The sequence below is a fragment of the Heloderma suspectum genome, chromosome 5 (assembly GCF_057233095.1).
Source record: "Heloderma suspectum isolate Gila_16-S chromosome 5, 16-S_ref, whole genome shotgun sequence".
Classification (NCBI taxonomy): domain Eukaryota; kingdom Metazoa; phylum Chordata; class Lepidosauria; order Squamata; family Helodermatidae; genus Heloderma; species Heloderma suspectum.
Genome location: NC_139462.1, coordinates 232,607,905 through 232,628,405, shown reverse-complemented (window position 1 = coordinate 232,628,405; position 20,501 = coordinate 232,607,905). Strand labels below are relative to the sequence as shown.

Here is a 20,501-nt window from a genome sequence, read left to right as displayed (position 1 = left end):
CGTGCGTGCGGGGAGATTAACTCTGACAGTGGACGGAATGTTTAGCCTTTCTGGGAAATGCCGTGACTATGCAGAACTGGGCTTCCCGGAGGTTTGGCTTTAAGCCAACAATTGCTTGTTATTGTTGGTCGGCGAGCCAAAGCAACGGTTTCCCTCCTTAGGCTGCGCCCAAGTCACTTTCCTGTGCTTTCAGCCAGCACTGTTGTGGGCTCAGATCAGTCCCAGACAGAATCGCATTTAAAACACGAAGGCGGCGGGGGGGGGGGGGGCTACTGGGATGTGTGTGTGTGTGTGTGTTATGTGTGTGTGGGGGACTAGAGTGAGCAAAGGGCAGGCAGAGAAGAGACGTGACCCCTCCTCCCACCCTCACCAGAAGTGGCCTTCCTTCATTTAAATAGCCTGTTTCTGTGTGACATCAAATTTTGACTTTTGTGAATTGCAAAGTGTGTTTTCTAGCATGGTACATGCTACCTTTTTGTAGGGCAAATCTATTCATTCTATGTACCACCCAGAAGGGAAGGCCCTCTGCAAAGGAGTGTAGCGACCCTCTCCCTTGAGTAACCGTAGAAGAGGAAATTCCAGCAAGTGCAACTTTTCTCCCCCCGTTTGACAAACTGCACCTCCCCAAATTCTCCATCCTGCATGTGTGTTGGTGGCATGGGGGAGTGATGCTCATTTCCTTTGTCTCAGGTTATGACAGGAGGGTCTGTAAAGAATCCCCCCATCCCCGTGCCTCCCTATCTGGCCAATATCGTGTACCACTGCTGATCACTTGGCTCAGTCCAGTTTTGAATGACCCCTTCAGTGCCCGGATCTCCAGGGGCCCTGCAACAGTGTAAGCAGTTTAAACAGAGCTCTGCCAGTGTGGAGACAGAGACGGCCACACTGCGTCTGGACCTAGATTCTGCCCCGGGATCTCTACGCTCCAAGCCAGTGCCCAGCTTTGTTCAGCAGAGACCTCGCTTGCCAGTTGGCCAGCAGCTGGGCTTGGGTAGCTCCGTGCCCCCTTGCTCTTTGCTGGCTCGCTTAGGTGGTGAACGGTGGTCCGGTCTGCTGGTCCTCTGATGCCTGCCTCTGGAACATAGGATGCTGCCTGATCGTCAGACCATCACTCCATCTCAGGCAGAATTGTCGACACCGATGGGCAGCGAAACTCCAGGATTTCAGGCAGAAGTCTTTCCCAGCCCTACCTGGAGATGCCGGGGATCAAACCTGGGACCTTCTGCATGCAAAGCAGGTGCTCTACGACTGAGCCATGGCCCTTCCCCTCAAAAGGAGCCTGCAGTACATAGGGATGTCAGAGAATTTCGCCACGAATCTGGGGGAGGCTGAATGCCAGCGCATTCGGCCCCCCAAAATCGGTGGCGGAACGGTCTGCCCCCCCCAGGACTTACCTTCGGCGAATCTTCCTGGCGGCGGCGGCTCTGGGGGTAGGGCGGCGGCGGCCGGCGCCACCATTTGCATACGCGCGGGGTTTTTTCTTTTCTAGGCTACGTAAACATTTACATAGCCTATCACAGCTGACTGCAGGGACGCAAATGGCGGCGGCTCTGGCTGCTGCCATTTGCAGAGCCGGCTGGCCAGGATTCGGGGGGGGGGGGGAGGGACAGAGCGCCTCCCCCCCACCGCGAATGTCACCCTTCGAAAAGGTAAGTGACTTTCGTACATCCCTAGCAGTACGTGGTATTCCCAGGCAGTCTCCCATCCAAGTGCAAAGCAGGCCCAACCTTGCTTAACGTCTGAGATCAGTCAGGATCGGGTGCTTTTGATGGGAGTGTTTGGTATCGCTGCCTCCTGTTAGAAAGGCAGCTAGCAGAGAAAAAAACAAGAAGGAAAAGCAGAATGAGCATTCACCATCCCACATGCACACATGGCTAAAAAAAGTCCACACCTTTCTTTAGTGAAGGGAAAAAAACAGTTTTACTCACAAATATTCTTGTATATAAATGCAACACTGGAGTTCATCACAAAGGGAAAACAAAAAGGAAGACATAACATCTCTCCACTAGAGTGCAGTCACTTTTCATGCCAGTGATGCCCCTTCATTTTCTTGCCTTCTGAATGGTCTCTTTTCCTTCTTCCCAGTTGTCAGCTGGAATTTGGTTCTGGAATGGTGAATGACATACTGAGGGCCCAGGAACCTGCAAAACAGTTTTCCACTGATCTGGAGGACTGGCATCCTCCCAAGTATTGTTTTTTGTCTTCTTTACGTACCCAAATCGAGGCAGAGGTCTGTCCTCAAGCAAGACAGCTTTGCTTTGCAGCCCAAGCCACAAGCCAGACTTTCTCCTGACCAAAGTGTTTCCCCCCTTCTATTCCATAGCTCTATTACCAGCTCCCCCAAAACAATCCAAGTAACGCTGACCAGGAACCAGGCTGAATGGTTGGCAGCACCTGTGCCAGGTAAACAATCTCCTTCCCATCCAGGTACGATGAAGCTTGGGCCCGGACAAAGGCATGAGCCTGTGGCGTGCGTGAGCCAAAGGGCAAGAGCACAAGGGCTCCCGTCCTGCGGCTCTCAGCCGAGGTGGGAAAGCAGGGGACGCCGAACACAAGATGGAGCTGGAACTGACTACATCTGCCGCCCTGCTTCCAAGGAGCTGTCGCTCCACCGGCCTCACCAGATGATTTCTGTGGGCTATTAGCTGTGGTTCTCCTGGGTGAGAGCCAGGCGTGCCCAAGGGGGTGTGTGTGTGCATGCGTGTGCGCGTGCAAGCTTTCAGCCCAAGCTCTGGTGAGAGGTGAGTTTGCGGGGATAGTAGCCAAGGTGAGGGCTTGGCTTCTGCCTGTGATATACTTGGTGGGCGCTTTTTTTTTACTGTGCCCTTGCGATGGACATAACTATCTATTTTAAACTGAATGTATAACATGTGCTGGGGAATTCAGTGGATAGGCTGGGGAGAATGGGGGTGCCCCCGTAAGTGCGGTCACAGGAGAAGGGGGTTAGACACCTATCCCCTCTTCTAGTTCTTCCCCTGACCAGATGGTTCCTGAGTGCCTTACCAGCTTGCCCTTAGGTCAGATGGTGCTGGTGCTGAATGCCAGGTTGGTCCAAAATTAAATCTCCCTCATTCACAGTTGTGGATGAGAGGGATGCGGTTTTCATTACTGAGACCTGGGTGGGGGAACTGGAAGGAGTGGGTCTCTCCCAGCTTGGCCCTCCTGGGTATTCAGCGCAGCACCAACACCGACTTCAGGGGCAGGGAGGGGAGTGGTTGCTGTGGTCTACAGAGAGTCTGTCTCCCTCAGTAGGCTTCCTGTTCACTTCAGTGCCAATTTTGAGTGTTTGTATCTTACATAGGGCACCTGGGACAGATTAGGGATTCTGCTGGTGAAACGCCCACCCCGCTAACCATCAATCTCCGTGCCTGTGCTGACGGAGGTGGTCTTGGACTTGATGTTGAGGACCCGTAGGATGATCATTCTGGGGGATTTCCACTTCCCTGCTAAGGCCATTGGATCTGGGGTGGCTCAGGTCTTCATGGCCACCATAAGAACCAAGGGGCAGTCCAGTCATGTTGTTGGCCCAACACACTCGTGATCGCCTTGTTGGCCCTCCTGGACACACTCTTGATGTGGTTTTCTCAACTGGGCAAGAAGTTGCTAATCTGAAAGTGAGGGAATTAACGTCCATCCCCTTGTCATGGTTGGATCACTCCCTGTCGAGGTTTAGATTCTCGGCAGCCTTTCCTCTCTGCAAAGGTGGGGGCCCATAAAAGTGGTCTGCCTTTGGAAGCTAATGGATTCTGATGGATTCCAGAGGGCTCTGGGGGATCTTCTGCTGGCATGGCTGGTGGTCCTGTGGAAGCCCTGGTTACTCTGTGGAATGCAGAGATGATGATTAGGGCAGTTGACATGATTGCTCCCAAGCACCCCCCCCCCCGGTGTACACCTGGCCTGAGGGCAATGAAGCGAAAGGGGAGACGGTTAGAACGCAGGTGGAGGTGGACTCCTGCCAAGTCCAGCTGATGACAGGTTGCAGCTCATTCCTGAGCCTACGCTGTGGTGGTGAGGACAGCAAGGAGGGCGCTCTTTTCCACCACCATTGCATCTTCCCAGTGTTGCTCAGTTGAGCTTTTCTGAGTGGTCCGTGACCTTTTGCCATCTGGACCAGGGAGATGCTGGAACCCTTGGTAGCACGCTGTGACACGTTTGTGTGACATTTTGAAGATAAAATCGTTCCCATTCATCACGACTTGGACACCACAGTTTGTGCAGTTCCACTAGAAGAGCTGCCCAGAGCACCACCGGGTTCGGTCTGCATGACTGGTTTTCAGTTGTTGAGGCCTCAGGATGTGGACAAGGTGCTTGGCCATGTCTGATCGACCCCCTGCATGCTTGAACCTTGCCCGTCATGGCTTACTACATGTATAGGGAGGAGATGTCCGGCTGGGTCCAGGAGGAGAGAGGGAGCAGTGCCAAAGGAGGCGATAATTCTGCCACTCCTGAAAAGGCCTATCTTGGATCCAGAAGATGTGAACAACTCTAGGCCAGTGGCCAACATCCCCTTCCTGGGCAAGGTGCTTGAGCGGGTGGTTGCTGGTCAACTCCAGGCGCTCTTGAATGAAACAGATGATCTCGATCCATTTCAGTTGGGCTTGAGGCCTCGTTTTGGAACAGAAACTGCCTTGATCACCCTGGGGAATTACCTTAGCCAGGAGAGGGACGGGGGAGTGAGACCCTATTGATTTTGCTGGACCTCTCAGCGGCTTTCGGTACCATGGACCATGGTATCCTTCCGGATAGGGTATCTGCATTGGGAGTTGACAGTAAGGCACTGCACTGGATGCGCTTCTACTAGATGGCCGACTCCAGAAGGTGGTGCTGGGGGATTATTGCTCTGCCGCTTGGAAGTTCTGCCATGGGGTGCCACGGGGCTCTATTCTATCCCCCATGCTGTTCAACATCTACATGAAACCAGAGAGGGAGGTTTTCTGGACATATGGACTGAGGTGACACCAATATGCGGATGGCATCCAGTTCCATCAGTCCTTTTCATGAAACTCAGGTCGGACAGTGGGTGTTCTGAACCAGTGCCTGGGCGCGGTAATGGACTGGATGAGGGCCAATACACTGAGACTCAACTCAGACAAGACGGAGGTACTGTTAGCGGGTGGCTCGTCTGCCCTGCTAAGCGATGCTCAACCTGTTCTGGAGGGGGTTGCGCTCCCTAAAGGATCAGGTTTGTAGTTTGGGGTGCTCTTGGACCCAGAACGGTCACTTAAGGCATAGGTGGACTCGGTGGCAGGGACCGCCTTAAAGTGCCATAGTAAGCGCAAGATTTGATTGTATAAAATTGTATTCTGGCAAGATTTGATTTCTACCCTAGTTTTTATAACATTCTTTCCCCGTGCTGTAGCTTTTGTTTTTAAACTTGTAATTTTTGTTCGTATTATGCAAGTCTTCTATTGTTTAAATGATTTGTATTCTGTTTTTGTTTTGCAATGGTCTTTGGACTCAAGCAATTAATTATCTTACCTTACTTTACCTATCTTATCTATGTGTTCCATGTTTGGGGCTCTATTGTGCCATAGCTGAAATGGTGTCTGTGTGTGTGGTGCCCTTGGTTAGCAATCTATTCTGGAGATAGGTTGCTATCCAGATGGCATCTCCCCATAATCGAACACGTAGGTCTGCATCTGTCAGCACACACCTTGTCATCTCCAGGAGGGATCTCAGCTTCCTTTCGGCAGTGCCATTCTTCTCAGGAGTGTAAGCCACACTCCTCCTGTGAAGTGTGCCCTGTTTATCCAGCAATGCTTGGGTGTGGCGCGAAATGTATTCACTGCCGTTCTCTGATTGCAGCTCCTGAAGTCTTTTGCCAAACTGATTGCTGACTATGGCGACGTATTGCTTCAGCGTGTCATGTGCCTCACTCTTTTCCTTCATTAGATATGTTATAAGGTTGAAAAATCATCCACAAATATTGAAACATCTATTCTTCCTTAACAAAGGCACATTGATTAGACCACAGAGATCATTGTGTACGAGCTCTAGTACTTTGGTGCTTTTCCCCTTCAATTTGAGTTGGAAAGGAGGGCCTGATCCCCTTTGCCTTTGCACCTAGATGTATTATCACCATCACTTTGTTTTACCTTGATACCTGCTGCATGGTTTCTGTGCTGTAGTTCCAAGATCACCTTTGTATCACGGTATCCAAGTCTTCTGTGCCAGAGGTGCAGGCTGATCTCATCTCCATGTACTTGGGCCGCATTCGCTTGCTGACTTGAGAGACTTAACTCATTGTTCAGTCATTCAGTCGTGTCCGACTCTTCGTGACCACATGGACCATAACACGCCAGGCCTTCCTGTCCTGCGCTCTCTCCCAGAGCGTGCTCAAGTTCATATTCATTGCAACTTAACTCACAGACATCGTCATTTTCAAATGCTTGTGCGCATAAAATACTGTTTTTGGTTACTGTGCATTTTTGCTGTTCAAGTCAAAGTGTGCTTCCTGGAAAGGGGCCTGGAGGGGAGAGAGACACAAGAAGCCTAATTATTAAATTTGCACAGCTGCTTCCAAAAGCAGACTTAACTTGCCACCCTCCCATGGGTGGGAGTGACAACAGAGCACAGGTTGTACATAAAGTATTTTCGGGAGCACTTTGCTAACAACATAAAGGCCAACAACAAAGAATTCTTTAAATATATCAGAAGCAGGAATCCAGCCAGGGCAGGGGTCCCCAACTCTCTGGACCTGTGGGCACCACCAGAAAATGGCCCCCATGGGGGATGTGGCTGGTCACATAATGGCTGTCTTGGGAGCTGGGGCTGGCTACTCAGGTGGAGGGGACAGAGATCGAGTTAGATGGTGGGAGGGAGGGGGAAATGGCAAGGTGCAGGGCTAGAAGCCAGGGATGGGGAAGGGAGAGAAACAGCAAGGAAAGGGGTTGTGGAGAGAGGAATAGCAAGGTCAGAGGCTGGGAGTGCGGGGAGACAGCGAGCACAAGGCAAAGGGCTGTGTGGGCGGCCGTTTCTCTGCCTGCCCAGCAACAGCTCATCTGAGGCCGGCATGGGAACAGGAAGGAGCACCTGGCGCCCTAATGTCTTTCAGGGCTTTTAATAAAAATAAGTACGGGTAGAGCTGGCACAGTGAAGTTCAGGCTCATGGCCTTGGTCTCTGCTCACCACTGCCGCTGAGCCTCCCGCCATTTCCCGCCACAGGCGGGCAGGCAGGCAGGAAGGCAGGCGGGCAGGAATGTCTGCCCGTTAACGGCAGCAGGGGGTCACGCTGAGTGGAGCTCTGGGACGTCCGCCTGGACTCACCAGTGCTGCTGTCTGAATTCTGCTGGCCCTACTGCCCACCTGTGCACGTCCAGGGCAGGGCAGGGCTAACTAAGCCAGCAGCGCTTGCCCTTGCCCTTGCCCAGCACTTGCCGGAGGCTGCCGTCTGCTGACGCTGGGCCTGGTGGGCGCGGATTGTGGAGGGCCAGCGATCTCCCCTGAATGCGACCACAAGGAACTCTTGGGGCAAGGTGTGGTGCTCAAGGATCCTTTGAGCATGGGCCATTCCGCCCGGAAAGCCTTTCAGTCACAATATTAAAACAGGCAGGAAACAGGCAGTGCAATCTGGCACATGCTGGCTGGTGGGCGATTCCTTATTCAACGCGGGGGCGCAGCAGCCTTCCAAAGCTCTCCCATCCCTATTATTATTGTTTTTATTTATTTCATTTTTATACTGCCCAATAGCCGAAGCTCTCTGGGAGGTTCACAAAATTAAAACCACAGAAATACCACAGAAAGTACAATATAAAATATAATAGATTGAAACTACATAATAAAAATAAACCAGAGTGAAACCTAGTAGCAGAGCAGATATTTAAAATGCAATAGCAGTTTTAAGACAGCAGAGCTAAAAAAACCTGGAATGCTAAAAATGCCTGGGAAAATAAAAAGGTCTTCACCTGGCACTGGAAAGAGTACAACGCAGGCGCCAGGCGGACCTCTCTAGGGAGTTTGTTCCACAGCCAGGGTGCCATAGCAGAAAAGGCCCTCTTCCTGGTAGCCACACACCTCACTTCCCTTGGCGGAGGCTCACGGAGAAGGATTGCTGAGGATGATCTTAGGGCCTGGGCAGGTATATATGGGAGGAGGCGATCCTTCAGGTAACCTGGCCCCAAGCCGTTAAGGGCTCTGAATGTTAACACCAGCACTTTGAATCAGGCCCAGGAGTGGACTGGCAGCCGGTGCAGCTGGAAAAGTACTGGCGTAATACGAGCTCGCAGGCCAGTCCCTGTTACCAATCTTGCTGCCCTATTTTGGACCAGCTGAAGTTTCCGGACCGTTTTCAAAGCAGCCCCACGTATAACGCATTGCAGTAATCCAGACGAGAGGTTATCAGAGCATGGACAGCTGTAGCTAGGCTCTCTCCGTCCAGAGAAGGGCGCAGTTGGTACACCAGCCTGAGCTGATAAAAGGTGCTCCGTGCCACTGAGCTCACCCGTGCCTCAGGTGACGGCTCCGGGTCCCAGAGCGCCCCCAAACTGCTGCACGGCCCCTCCGCGCGCCCCCGGCCGGCCTGCGAGCGGGAGGGGGCTTGGGGGGGTGCCTCGGGCAGCTCTGCGTGACTGGCAGCTGGTCCCGGCAGAGGGGGGCGGCCTTTGCCCAGCTTTGCCCAGCCAGTCAGGGACTCGGGGCGGGGCGGGGGAAAAGGCTCGCTGCGGCGGGCCACTTTCCTCTCTCTCTTCTTACAGAAAAGCAGCCCGCCTCGGGGCCCTGATCCAGAACGCGCTGCGGCCCGGATCGGGGCCCCGCTTCTGTCCCGCATGAAAACGGCCGGCTCGGGCAGGCCTCGCCTGCGGCCAGGGGCGCGCGGCTGCGCGCTCCCTCCCAAGGACGGCGGCGGGCGGCGCCCTCCGCGCCCCCGACACGCGCCCGCAGGCGCCCCGCCCCGCCGCGGGCTGAGCTCCGCCCCGCGCTCGCCCCGCCGCGGCGGTCAGGCAGCGCTCCGCCCCGAATTGGCCCTCTGGCGCCGCCTGCTGGACGTCCTGCGGTAGGACGCCTCGACGCGCGGGTCGCATCCAGCTCCGCCGACGGACCTCCCTCGCATGTAGTCATCACGCGCTGGGGATGCTGGGAGCTGCTGTCCAACGCGTCCGGAGGGCGCCAGGTTGGGGAAGCCTGGCCTGGACACGGATGGGCGGGAGAGAGGAGGCGCCCTCGGCACCCGAGGCGCCGCGCAGGGATACCAGCCGTGGCCTGCACTGCAGGGGCGTCATCCGCCCCCAGCCCGCTCGCTCGCTCGCTCTCCGGCCCGCAAACGCACCCCGCACGGTGGGCGCCACGTCGCCCCGCCCCGCCCCGCCCCGCCGGCAAAATGGGGAAATTGACACCAACGCCGGACAGACGGCGCCGCCGCCCCCCCGCTAGCGCGGGCAGCGCTCTCGGCACAGCCCCCTTCCTGCGCGTGCCATCCCCTGGCGTCTACTCAGAAGTAAGCCGCACGGGGCTCAGGAGGGCCTACTCGCGAGTCAGCGCCGCTGGGATGGCAGCCTTCGCCGGGGCAAAGCGCAGCCGCCACATCCACCCCCTGCATCGTTTTTCCCCCACGAGGAGACCCGCGTCTGAAAGAGCATCCGCACCGCCGTCTTCGCGGGGAGGGGAACGATCCGCCGCCGCCGCCGCCGCAGCTCCGCGCACGGAAGAATCCAACCCCGGATTCCCGCGTCGCCCCTCCGCGCCTCGGGCTGCGACCGACGAGGCCCCCTTCCCCGCGAGTCAGCCCCGGTGGATCCCACGAGGCCTGGCCCTGGGCGGGCGTGCCAGGCTGGCGCTGGCCCGGCAAGCCGCCGCCTCCGCCGCCCGCGCCCTCGGGAGCAAGCCCCGCGCCACCGGGGGCACCTGCTGCGAGGCGGCACGGCCGGAGCCGGGCACTTGGCCCCCGGCGGGGCTCGGCCCCGCCGCCTCTCCGGCCGGGCGGGCCGTTGCTCGGAGCGGCCACGAGGCGTCCCCGTGCGCGAGGCTGCGGAGCACAAAGGCCGGAAGGAGGGAGGAGGACGGATCGGGCCGGCCGCCTCTCGCCGCGGAGCCGGCCTGGCGCTGGAGGCGCCCCCGGGCTCGCCTCCTGCCCCGGCCGAGAGGCCTCTGCGCCTTCGGCCTCCCGAAAGATGGGGGGGACGAGGAGGAGGAGGGCGAGGAAGGGCCGCCGAAGGCCAGCTGCGCAGGTAAGGGCTCACCTGGCCGCCCCGGGCAGGGCCGCCGAGGACGCTTCCCCGGGACCGAGGTGGGGGCCCGCGCTTCGGAGGCGCATCCGCCCGGAGCCTCGCGCCGCGGCATCCTTGAAACAGCGGCTGTTTTTTAGTCGACGTTCGCAGAGCCCTGCTGGGCCGGAGCAAGGGCCCATCTGGAGCAGCGCTCCGTGCACGCAGCGGCCGGCCATGCCCGCGGGGACGGGACGAGCAGGGCGGGGGCGGCGCAGCGCCGTCCCGCCCACGCTCCCCGGCGACGTGCGCGTAGGCGCGCTGCCCCCGGGGCTGGAGGCAGCGCGCGGCCATCGGGACTGGCAGCCATCGACTGGCCTTCCCGGAGAGGATGTACAAGGACCACAGGAAGCCGTCCGCCCAAAACAAGAGGCTGAGGCGAGTCAGAAGAACAGTGAGCTCGGCAGGTCGGGGCATCGCAGAAAAGGCCCTTCCCGTGTCAGCCCACCTCCAAAACGAGCGACCAGCCCCCGTGCTATAATTTGGGTTCATGAGCCTCTCAGTTTAGGCATAGGCCAGGGAAACAGCTGCTGTTGGGGTGCCACTCCACCCCCCTCCCATGGAACATCTGGAAAGAGCTTCAGAAGAAAGCTCCTTTCGACCCACAGCCTGTGTGCCCGTGGAAGCGGCCCTCAGTCAACCCCCCGTAGAGTTGTGGGGAGGGGCGAAAAGGTGCCCCCGGCCCCCCGTGATGCAGCCGCAAGGAGCTGAGCTCGGGAGCCCCTCCCCCGCCACCCTCCGGATGCTGCGGGAACGTGGTTCCGCGCTCCGCTGCAAGCCCCTCTGAGACCCTGGTTTGAGGCAGGGCGAGTGTTGAGCAGTGCTGGAAGGAAGGCGCCTGATGTTTCAGGCTAGGAGTGATTATACAGGTCAGCCTTCCCCTCCAGAGGTGTTGGACTACAACTCCCAGTATCCCCAGCCACCAAGAGAGGTAGTGCCACCAGTGGCGTAACAAACGGAGCGGTCTCCGCCTTCAGGAGCTTTCAGTCTGTGATCTGGCTGGTTCTGAAGGAGTCTGAGATACTCTAGCGTGAGGTTAGTGACCCTCTCTTGGGCTGCAATGGCATGCGTGCGCAGTCTGCCCGCTGCCCAAGGAGGGGGCTCCCAGTGGATGGGGCACTGATGCAAAAGCATCAGCCTTTGCGTTCCAAAGCTTGAGAAGTGCTGGGTTGGGGCTACGGAGGGATGAGGCATTTTGCTACAGACCTCCATCTGATGGCTCTGCATCAGGGGTAGGCAGCGTGATACCTGTAAGCACCAATGCGCCCCCAGAAACCTTCTTTGGCGCCTGCCCAGGTGCCCTTCCCTTTCCATTTAAAAACAAAATTAACACATTTTCTTGCCAGCAGCTGGAATTGCTGTGAAATAGGTTTCTGTTGGCGCTGAAAATGGTGGGTTCAAAGGAGTTGTTTAGTGTGTTGGGGCTCAGGCCCCACCTCTGCCTTGTAGTCAGGTTTTTGGGTGGGTTACTTGTCCTTTGCCATGCCTCCCATGGCAGCCATTTTGTGGTGGTGCACAGGACAGCTTCTCAAATTGCCAAATGTCCTCATCGTCCCAAAAGGTTGCCGTCCCCTGCTCCACATGAAGGCAAATTGCAAAGAACTGAGTCTGGGACACTCTTTTTCATTCCAGGTTGCTCTGAGCTTTGCTGACGTCACTGTCTGTTTCTCCCGGGAGGAGTGGAAGATATTGTCGGAGGCCCAGAAGGAGTTGTACCGAGATGTGATGACTGAAAATTACGCCAGCCTCGCTTTCCTAGGTGAAATGTGGTTTGGGTTTTATTCAGGAGCCTGGGGAAATGGCTGTGGGCACCCTCGACTGCATAAGATTGGCCCCGAATTCCCAGAATGCAGCCTGGCCATATCCCCTGTGTAATCACAGCCTTGAGTGCCGTTTTTGGGGTGGAAAGGAGGAATATAAATCAAATCAATTTATAAATAAGTAGATTGCTCTGGTAACCCCCCAATTGGATTACTGCAATGCCTTGCACATGGGCCTACCTTTGAAGACAGTTCAGAAACTTTAGTTTGTGCAAAATAGAGCTGCTAGGTTCCTAACTGGGACTGGCTGATTCAGCTGTGTGATCCAGTGCTTTGTCAGCTGCACTGGCTTCCAGTCTGTTTCCGAGCCCAATTCAAAGTGTTGGTGTTGACCTTCAGAGCCCTTAACAGCTTGGGACCAGAGTATCTAAAGGCATGTCTCCTCCCACATGAACCTGCCCAGACCCTTAGCTCATCTTCAGGGGCCTTCCTCTGGGTGCCCCACCAAAGGGAGCTAGGTGCGTGGCTACCAGAGAGAGGGCCTTCTCAGTGGTGGCACTCCACTTCTGGAATAAACTCCCCAAAGAGTTTCACCTGGCGCCTATGCTGTTGTCTTTTAGTTACCAGGCAAAGACCTTACCTTTCTCCCAGGCATTTTAGAGACCTAGTTCTATGTTATTATGGCTGTTTTATCGATTACGCTGCTGTTTGTTGCTTACTATATTGTATTTTATTCTTTTAAATATTTGTCTTTTATAACTGTTTTAAAATGGCACTTTCATTTTTAACTGGTTGTAATCCGCCCAGAGAATGTTAGTTCTTGGGCAGATTAGAAATGTGCTAAATAGGTAAGTTCTAAAGCATCTGCTCTGGACATATTTCTCTATGGGCTCTTTGAAAAATGTCCTTAGGTCTTTCATTATTCTCTTCCTCGACAGAGGCTGAAATCCTATGCTCAGTTACTTAGCAGTAAGTCCCATTCAGTGCAGAGTGGCTTAAATTCAGGTCGCATGCATGGGATCGGGCTCCAGGCCTCCTTAGCTGTATAACGGAATTGCCGTGACCCCTTTCTTCAGCCAAGCTGCGCGCGCTCTCTCTCTCTCTCTCTGTCGGTTAACAGGCCTTCTGACTGCTAAACCATGGCTGGTTTCCAAGCTTGAACAAGGGCAAGAGTTGTACCATGAGGACCAGCCAGGGGGTGCTCAGAGCCCCTCCTCGGGTGAGTAGCAGCATTTGTTGAACAGTGGGGAGCGTACACCCCAAATAAGCAGGACCTCCCTGGGACTTTGCAACCCTGATGGGGTTTGCTCGTGAGAAGATCGAGCTAAGGGTCGCTTGGGGATGGTTACTGCTGCATTTTCCCAGTGATCGTCCCCAGCTGGTGAATTGCTTTATAACAAAGGCGATTTCAGTCTGCAACTGGAATCTGCACAAGACAAGACTGAGTTAAATCAAGTTCCCCAGTTGCGCTGCAGATGCTTCCTCGAAATGCCGACTTTTCAGCCACATTGTGTGGCTGTGCCTTTAAGAGCCGCTTGTTGTGCGGAGATTGGCAGTCTCTTCCATACCCTGGAAAGATTCACCATGTGAAAGACAGCTGCACATCAAGCAGCCCTTAAAGGCACGGAAGCAGTGCTGTCCTTTTTTCTGGCATTTGGCAACTTTACCTAGGTATATTAATGGGTTGATATAACAATTACAATGTGTTGATTTGCAGCTCTGGAGAGCCTACCTGGGAGGATACAGGATATAGCAACTTTGCTATATGCTTTTGTAAATATTTAAAGGACATTTCTGTGGTTTAGAAAATGGTTCCTGATATGTTGCTTATTTTATAAGTAGCCTACTTTTTGATCCATGATTTGTATCAATCTACAGAAAGGATGAGAACTGGAAGATAATGGGACACAACAGCAACTTATACATTGTATATTTGTTTCAAAACATGGACCTCTCTTTGTCTTTCTCAATATGATCAAGAATATTGAGTGAGACCATTTCTTTGCAGAGTTAAGTGTCCAGAATTTTCCAGATGCAGTCTAGTAGTTAGCATCAAGAACATCTGCTTGTTTCCACTGTGCCATTGCTGTCGTTCTGTTCCCCGCACCTGGTGTGATTACAAAAATGGTCACAACATCTCTCTGTTTAAGCCAGCCTCCCCCAATCTGGTGCCGTCCAGATGTGTTGCACTACAAGTCCCAGCATGCCAGGAACTCTAGTTCAGCACATCTGGAGGGCACAGGTTGGGGAAGCCTCCTTTAAGCACATGGGGAGACCTCTTGCCATTTTTCTGTGCTGGTCTCTAACAGTGAAGTGTTTAATGTTGCAATTCTTGCTTTCCTCAGCTAGAGAAGGAGCAGGGCCTTCTGAAAGTCCAGGAACTCAAGAGACCCGCCTTAAAAAACTTGAGGAGAAAGAGAGTCGCAAGCGCGGGAGACTGTCCTGCCAACTTAGAAATGTTCAGGAGCAAGAGGAGAGTCGGATAATGCCAAAGAGAGGCTACAGATGTAATTATTGTGGGAAAACCATTCGCAGCCGCACAAACCTATTTACTCACAAGAAGATCCACACGGGGGTAAGGCCCTACGAGTGCCAAGAATGTGGGAAGACATTCAGTCGTAACGATCACTTAACGGTGCATGTGAGAATCCATACAGGGGAGAAGCCTTTTTCGTGCAAGGTCTGTGGGAAGCGGTTCAGCCAGAAGGCAAACCTCCGCACACACTCCGTCATCCACTCGGGGGAAAAGCCCTTCAGATGCTCTGAGTGTGGGAAGAGGTTCAGCCAGAAACAGTACCTCATTCCGCATGAGAAACTCCACAGGGGAGAGAAGCCGTATGGATGCGACACATGTGGGAAAAGTTTCATTGCTCTGAAAGTCCTCCGGAACCACCAGAAGTGTCACCTGGGCCCTCACCCGTGTGTCGAATGTGGAAAGACGTTCAGGTCCCAGGTGAACTTGAAGAAACACCAGCTCTTTCACACGGGGGAGAAACCGTTCATGTGCGCCAAGTGTGGGAAATGCCACACCACCAACACTCTTCTGAAATACCACGTGCAGAGGTTCCACGTGAAAGAGCGGCTCTACCAGTGCAGCTACTGTGACAAAAGCTTCTGGCAGAAGTCCTCCCTAACATCCCACCAGAGCATCCACACCGGCGAGCGGCCCCACAAATGTAGTGAGTGCGGGAGCAGCTTCCGCCGCAAGAACACCCTCAAGAAACATGTGCGGACTCACACGGGCGAGAAACCGTTTTCGTGCGCTGAGTGCGGGAGAAAGTTTACCACCAAGTGCAGCCTTCAGTACCATCAGAAAACCCACACGGGCGAGAAACCGTTCAAGTGCAGCTACTGTGGGAAAAGCTACAGGGAGAACCGGCAGTGCCTGAGGCACGAAGAGCTCCACACGGGGAAACGGCCGACGTGCCTCGAGTGCGGAAAGAGGCTGCGGACGGAGAGGGAGCTGCTGATACACCAGCGGGTCCATACTGGGGAGAAGCCCTTTCAGTGTCCTCACTGTGAAAAGAGCTACCACAGGAAAAATGATTTGGTAAGGCACATGAAAGACCCGTGCAAAGAATAATCGACCAGCTTGTCTTGGAGAACGGGGCTCTGAATGGCATCGCAGTGAAAATTCGCAGGAAACTGCTGTCATAAGCCTCGCTGGAACATGTTTTCCTGAAATATTCAGTTGTCTCCTCATAAGAAGAGAAACTGATGGTGGAGAACAGGAAGAGAAGGCCTTTTGAATTTAATTCCATCCTGCTGGAGGGGCTTCTGTTTTTGCTCAGCAGCCAAAGGGGGAAACTATTTGAAATCTTAGGGGATTCCAGACGAGACATACAACTTGAGCAGAAACCAAATCTAGCTTCAGGTTCCGAATTGAGAGAAGATGAGAAGGCTGTAGCAAATGGGTTCTGTCCGCCACCAAGCAAAATTAAGGTTTAGCTTCCATTTAATGTAAAAAAATTCGAGTTTCGCCATTGGGTGGTATAGAAATGAAAGAGGAAGAAAGAAGAAAAAATTGAAGTTGGAATTGCCATCCTGTTCAAGACTGTGCAGATGAGATCCTGGGACAATATACGCAGAGCGATTGGAGTCTTGAAATGGGATATATAAATATATTCTTACAGCGCTTGTAAATTAGTCCCCTAAAGTTGTTTGCCTGCAAAATACTGTTTACTTGCCTGTTTCTTCCTCCTAAGAGGGACTGGTAGGATATGGATGGAGCAGTCCATCCCATATTTGCTGGCCCCTCTTTTGAGTGAAAAGCAGGTGAGTAGAATATTTTCTCCTGGTTGGTGTGAGGAAGGCATCCCGTAATGGGTTAATTCCCCCTATTGCCCAGGGAAAAGTATTGACCATGTGACAGATTTGCAAGTACTCTGTTGGTCCCAGGCCCCTGAAACTGCCAAACTTTCCTAGCTTCTCCTTCTCCATTAAAAGAAAAAGCATATAATTTTAGAAGCAATGCAACATCCACTTCCAATAGGGGCCATAAGAGAGGTCCCACCTCAAGAAAAAGGCAAAGGCTTTTTTCCCCCCCAGTCTTCTTGGTAGTTGCCAAAACAGATGGAGGATGGCGGGCCAGATTGGATCTCAAACACCTCAACAGATTTGTCAAGTACAGACATTTTCACCTGGAAACTGTTCAAACCATCAGAAAAGCCCTTCACAGAGGAGAATTTCTCGCATCCGTCAGCCTCACCGCGGCGTCTCTCCTGCACTTTGCCTACCAGAACCAGCAGTTTCTATTCAGAGCCGTGCACTTTGGCCTAACCTCAGGGCCCCATGTCTCCGGCGGCCGATCTATGCCTAAAAGGAGTACACATCTACCCATACCTGGACAACCTACTCATCCGGAGAGAGCTTCAGCTATTGGAGAGAGCTTCAGTTATTCAGTATAAAAATGGAATAATTAAATTAAATCCAGTCCCCCTCCAGGCACAAAGCTTCACTGGATCTTTCCCTAACAGTCCCCTGCCTCCATCAGCACAGATTCATCATAAACAGGAAGAAGAGCCAACTTACACCAAGGCAGTCCCTACTCTACCTTGGCGCCATACGCAGCACCACGAAGGGCTCCCTGTCCCTCTCTCCAGACAGAGTATTCAATCTACAAACTCAAATCAGCAAAATTTTGACATCCACACAATGCAGACTTCTTAGATCTGGAGCAGCTGCTGCCGTGGCATCATTGTGTGGGCTAGATGGTGCTCTTGCCCCTTCCAGCCCCAGATTGCCAGGAGGGAACATCAAGTAATCCACACTACCCTTTTTTGGTGGCAACATCTCCCAAACCTTCAGACACGCACACCATTCCAGGAACCATGCTAGATCAGCTAACTACAGACACCAGCCTTGAGGGATGGGGGCCCATTGCATCAACCATGTAGCCCAAGGGAAATGGCAGCCATCGGAAAAGCAACACAACGTCATTTGGCTAGAACTCAGACCAATACACTTGGGCCTGAAGCACCTCCTGCACCATGTCCAATGCTTTCATGTCCTTAAAAGGACAGGCAATCTTACAGCAAAGGCACACATTAATCACCAAGGAGGATCCAAATCTTGCTCACTTCATGAAGACACTCAGTCCCTGCTGCTATGGGCGGAGCGAAATCTAGCGCAATGTCAACTCAGCACATCAAAGGGACACTGAGCCACACGGTGGACTACCTGAGCTGACGACAGGTAGACCCAGGGGAATGGAGCCTGCATCTTTCAGTATTTCAGGAAATTCAACACCACTTCAGACCACTCGCAGTGGACTTCTTCACCTCACAACACAACCACAAGCTCCCAAGATTCCTTTCAAGATTCCACTCTTACAGAACAGAAGGAATAGTTCCATATTGAACTGAACCTCAGCTGGCTGAAGGAGAGACTCTACATCTTTCCACCAATCCCAATCCTCGCAAGGGTACTGCAAAGGATTGGACAGAAACGGGCAACAGTCCTCTTGATAGCCGCATTCTGGCCAAGCCGACCACAGTTCTCCATACTCCTATACCTGGTGCATCAAGGGCCATGATTCCTTCCTTGGAAAGCAGATCGCCTATCCCAGGGCCCAGCTTTTGACCCAGATCCGGGATGGCTTTGATTAGCCTCATGGCTATTGAAAAATCCATCTTTTCCAAACTAGACTATCCGGATACAGTCAAATACCCTGCTAGCATCCCAGAAAGGATCCACATCACACATATAGGAGACGATTTGGAAGGCTTTCTCCAGATGGTGCAGGAGAAAAAAGATCAGCACCCAAACAGCAGGCATCAGAGAACTTCGCCTCTTCCTCCGAGCAGGCCTCGACTTGGGCCTAAAACCCGGCACCTTGTGCACACAAACAGCCATTTCTTCAGTTCTGTCAAAACCAAGATGCCCTTTGTTAAGCACACACCCTCACTTTAAACAGTTCCTGTGGGGAGCCTCCCTGATGAGCCCTCGCACGATTCACAGATCCCCATCATGGAGCCTACGTGTGGTCCTCTTGGCATTAATTAAGCTCCTTTTGAACCATTTATGGTCTCACAAAATCTTATTCCTGGTAGCCATTACTTCTGCATGCAGAATATCAGAAATATCAGCTCTTTCAGTCAGTAAAGGGCTCATCACCTTTCAAAAAGAGACTGCTCTCCTCAGGACGGATCCCACATTGATCCCAAAAGTTAAGACCTTATTTCACAGGTCTCAGGAGCTGATCCTAACCTCCATCTGTCCTAATCCTGCTCACCCACAGGAGGGACTGGCACAAATTGGACATACACAGGGCAGTAAAAATCTGCCTTAATTGTACCCAGTCCTTTAGACAATCCCGTTCTTTATTAATCTCCTTTCACCTGATGGCTATGGGCAAAGAAGTGTCCATATCCGCATTAACAGATGGATAAAAGCATCCATATTTCTGGCATGTGAGGCATCATGCCTCCCCAAACCTCTCCATGTTACTGCACACTCAGCTAGATCAGCAGTCACCTCAGCCACCTTAAGCACCACTGCATCCTTGGACGAGATATGCAAGGCAGCAACTTGGAAAAATCCAAATCCTCTCATTAGATATTATAAGATACACACATATGCCTCTGCAGAGGCCTCCTTTGGGAGAAGGGTACTCTGTCATGTGGTAGCAATCACTACTGTTAATTTGTCAGTCTTCCTGCCCTAAGTGGTAGTTCGCTGTAGCCTATCCCATTGTGGGATGCCTCCCTCACACCAGCCTGGAAGACAGAACATTGCTGCTTCCTGAGAAGGTTCCTCCTGGGTTGGTGTGCGGAAAGCACGCCAACTGCACCCTCATTTTTCACGGAGCCTGTGCGTACACAGTTGTACAGCAACCGACCTCTACACCCTCAAGCTGGTCCTTCGCCTGCGGTGCTGTAGTCGGTTATTCTTTCAGAAGTGATAACCATCCTAACGTTAATCTTCATGGCCTTGTGGTCCTGGAAGAGTTTCTTTTCTCTATTTCTGAGGTATAGCCGCGATAGAGTACTTGAAAATCCGTCACATGGTCCCAGCTTTTCCCTGGGCGATAGAGTTACCCCATTGTGGGGTGCCTTCCGCATACCAACCCAGAAGAAACCTCGATATGTACCAATGTTCGGTCTCATGCTAGGAAGGCAGTGGGCTGGTGGAGGAGGCACAGAGCTTGGTTTCTGTGCTAGATGCACAGGAAGGAGCTCCACTGTCTACATGTCTGTAGAGGTGCGGAGGGATGGTGGCGAAGGCACAGATCTCTCTCTTCCTTTGCAGCCAGTCCTGTGTGTTTCTGTACTAGACATGCAGGAGGTGAAACCACACTATGTGCATCCAACATAGAAACTGTATAGCTAGCAGTGAAGGCACATGTTCTATGCCCCTGCGAACTCCCGCTAGTTTCTACACTGAGCAGGGATGTGGCGAAGAACCCTCCTCCATGCCAGTGTAGACATGCAGTAGGTTGCCAGAGGAGGGGCCGAACATCCTGTCCCTCCCAGCAGACTGCTTGCTCGCCTGGGTTGAAATTCCTAGTCCCCTATGGCGAGTGGTTGAAAACAAGACTGTATTAAGATTATTACTGTTGCATTAAACAGTCAATGCAATCAAATGTTCATTCAGTGATCAAGAACCCAACAAAAGAGCAATACTGCAAAGGGTTGAGCCCAGCTGGCAGGGGAGGCAGAGGGAGGTGCTTTAGACCAGGTCAGACCATGTGCCACCCCAGCCTACGATGGTCTCCAGGCAGTGGCTCTCCCGGGCCTCAGGCAGAGGAGGGCGTTCTTCATCTCCTGCTGCCTGGTCTCTCCGTAGTAGACAAAGCTGCATGAGACAAAGTCATTAACCCAGTTGGATCTTCCGTTGGCTCAGTTCCTTTTCCTTTTGGTGGGATGCAACGTGATCCCCTTTAGTTTTGAATATGTAATGCTTCTTAAAATGTTTGGAGTTTGTTACTATGAATCTTATTGTGTATAAAACTTTTACCATTGTTAATTTGATGCGTTTGCTTGGAGGAAGAGAATCTTTTCCAGTGTCATAGTTTGGTGGTGGGGTGAATCATGTTCCTTAT

The 20,501-nt window shown here is 53.0% G+C and overlaps 2 protein-coding genes across 7 annotated transcripts; one reads left to right on the top strand and one right to left on the bottom strand.

The window, feature by feature from the left end:
• Positions 1 to 149: 149 nt before the first annotated feature.
• On the bottom strand, positions 150 to 10,747 carry LOC146345323 (uncharacterized). 4 transcript variants are annotated; one of them, XR_014792541.1, is made up of 3 exons: positions 10,176 to 10,747; positions 6,096 to 6,466; positions 150 to 2,141 (listed from the first exon to the last, which is right to left on the bottom strand). XR_014792541.1 is itself a non-coding variant. In XM_084860155.1 (2 exons), the coding sequence occupies exons 1-2, from the start codon at positions 10,689 to 10,691 to the stop codon at positions 6,416 to 6,418; spliced, it is 567 nt and encodes a 188-aa protein (XP_084716281.1). In that variant the 5' UTR covers positions 10,692 to 10,747; the 3' UTR covers positions 1,777 to 6,415. The 4 variants fall into 4 exon arrangements, 1 of the variants encoding a protein (XP_084716281.1); XR_014792540.1 differs by having other exon boundaries at positions 1,776 to 3,819; XR_014792539.1 differs by having other exon boundaries at positions 1,779 to 3,819; positions 5,654 to 6,466.
• Positions 8,326 to 20,425, top strand: LOC146345322 (uncharacterized). 3 transcript variants are annotated; one of them, XM_084860091.1, is made up of 4 exons: positions 8,326 to 9,433; positions 11,832 to 11,958; positions 13,080 to 13,178; positions 14,305 to 20,425. In XM_084860091.1, the coding sequence occupies exons 1-4, from the start codon at positions 9,317 to 9,319 to the stop codon at positions 15,540 to 15,542; spliced, it is 1,581 nt and encodes a 526-aa protein (XP_084716217.1). In that variant the 5' UTR covers positions 8,326 to 9,316; the 3' UTR covers positions 15,543 to 20,425. The 3 variants fall into 3 exon arrangements, with proteins under 3 accessions (XP_084716217.1, XP_084716216.1, XP_084716220.1); XM_084860090.1 differs by lacking the exon at positions 8,326 to 9,433 and adding an exon at positions 9,447 to 10,163; XM_084860094.1 differs by lacking the exon at positions 8,326 to 9,433 and adding an exon at positions 10,440 to 10,606.
• The last annotated feature ends 76 nt before the right edge of the window (positions 20,426 to 20,501 follow it).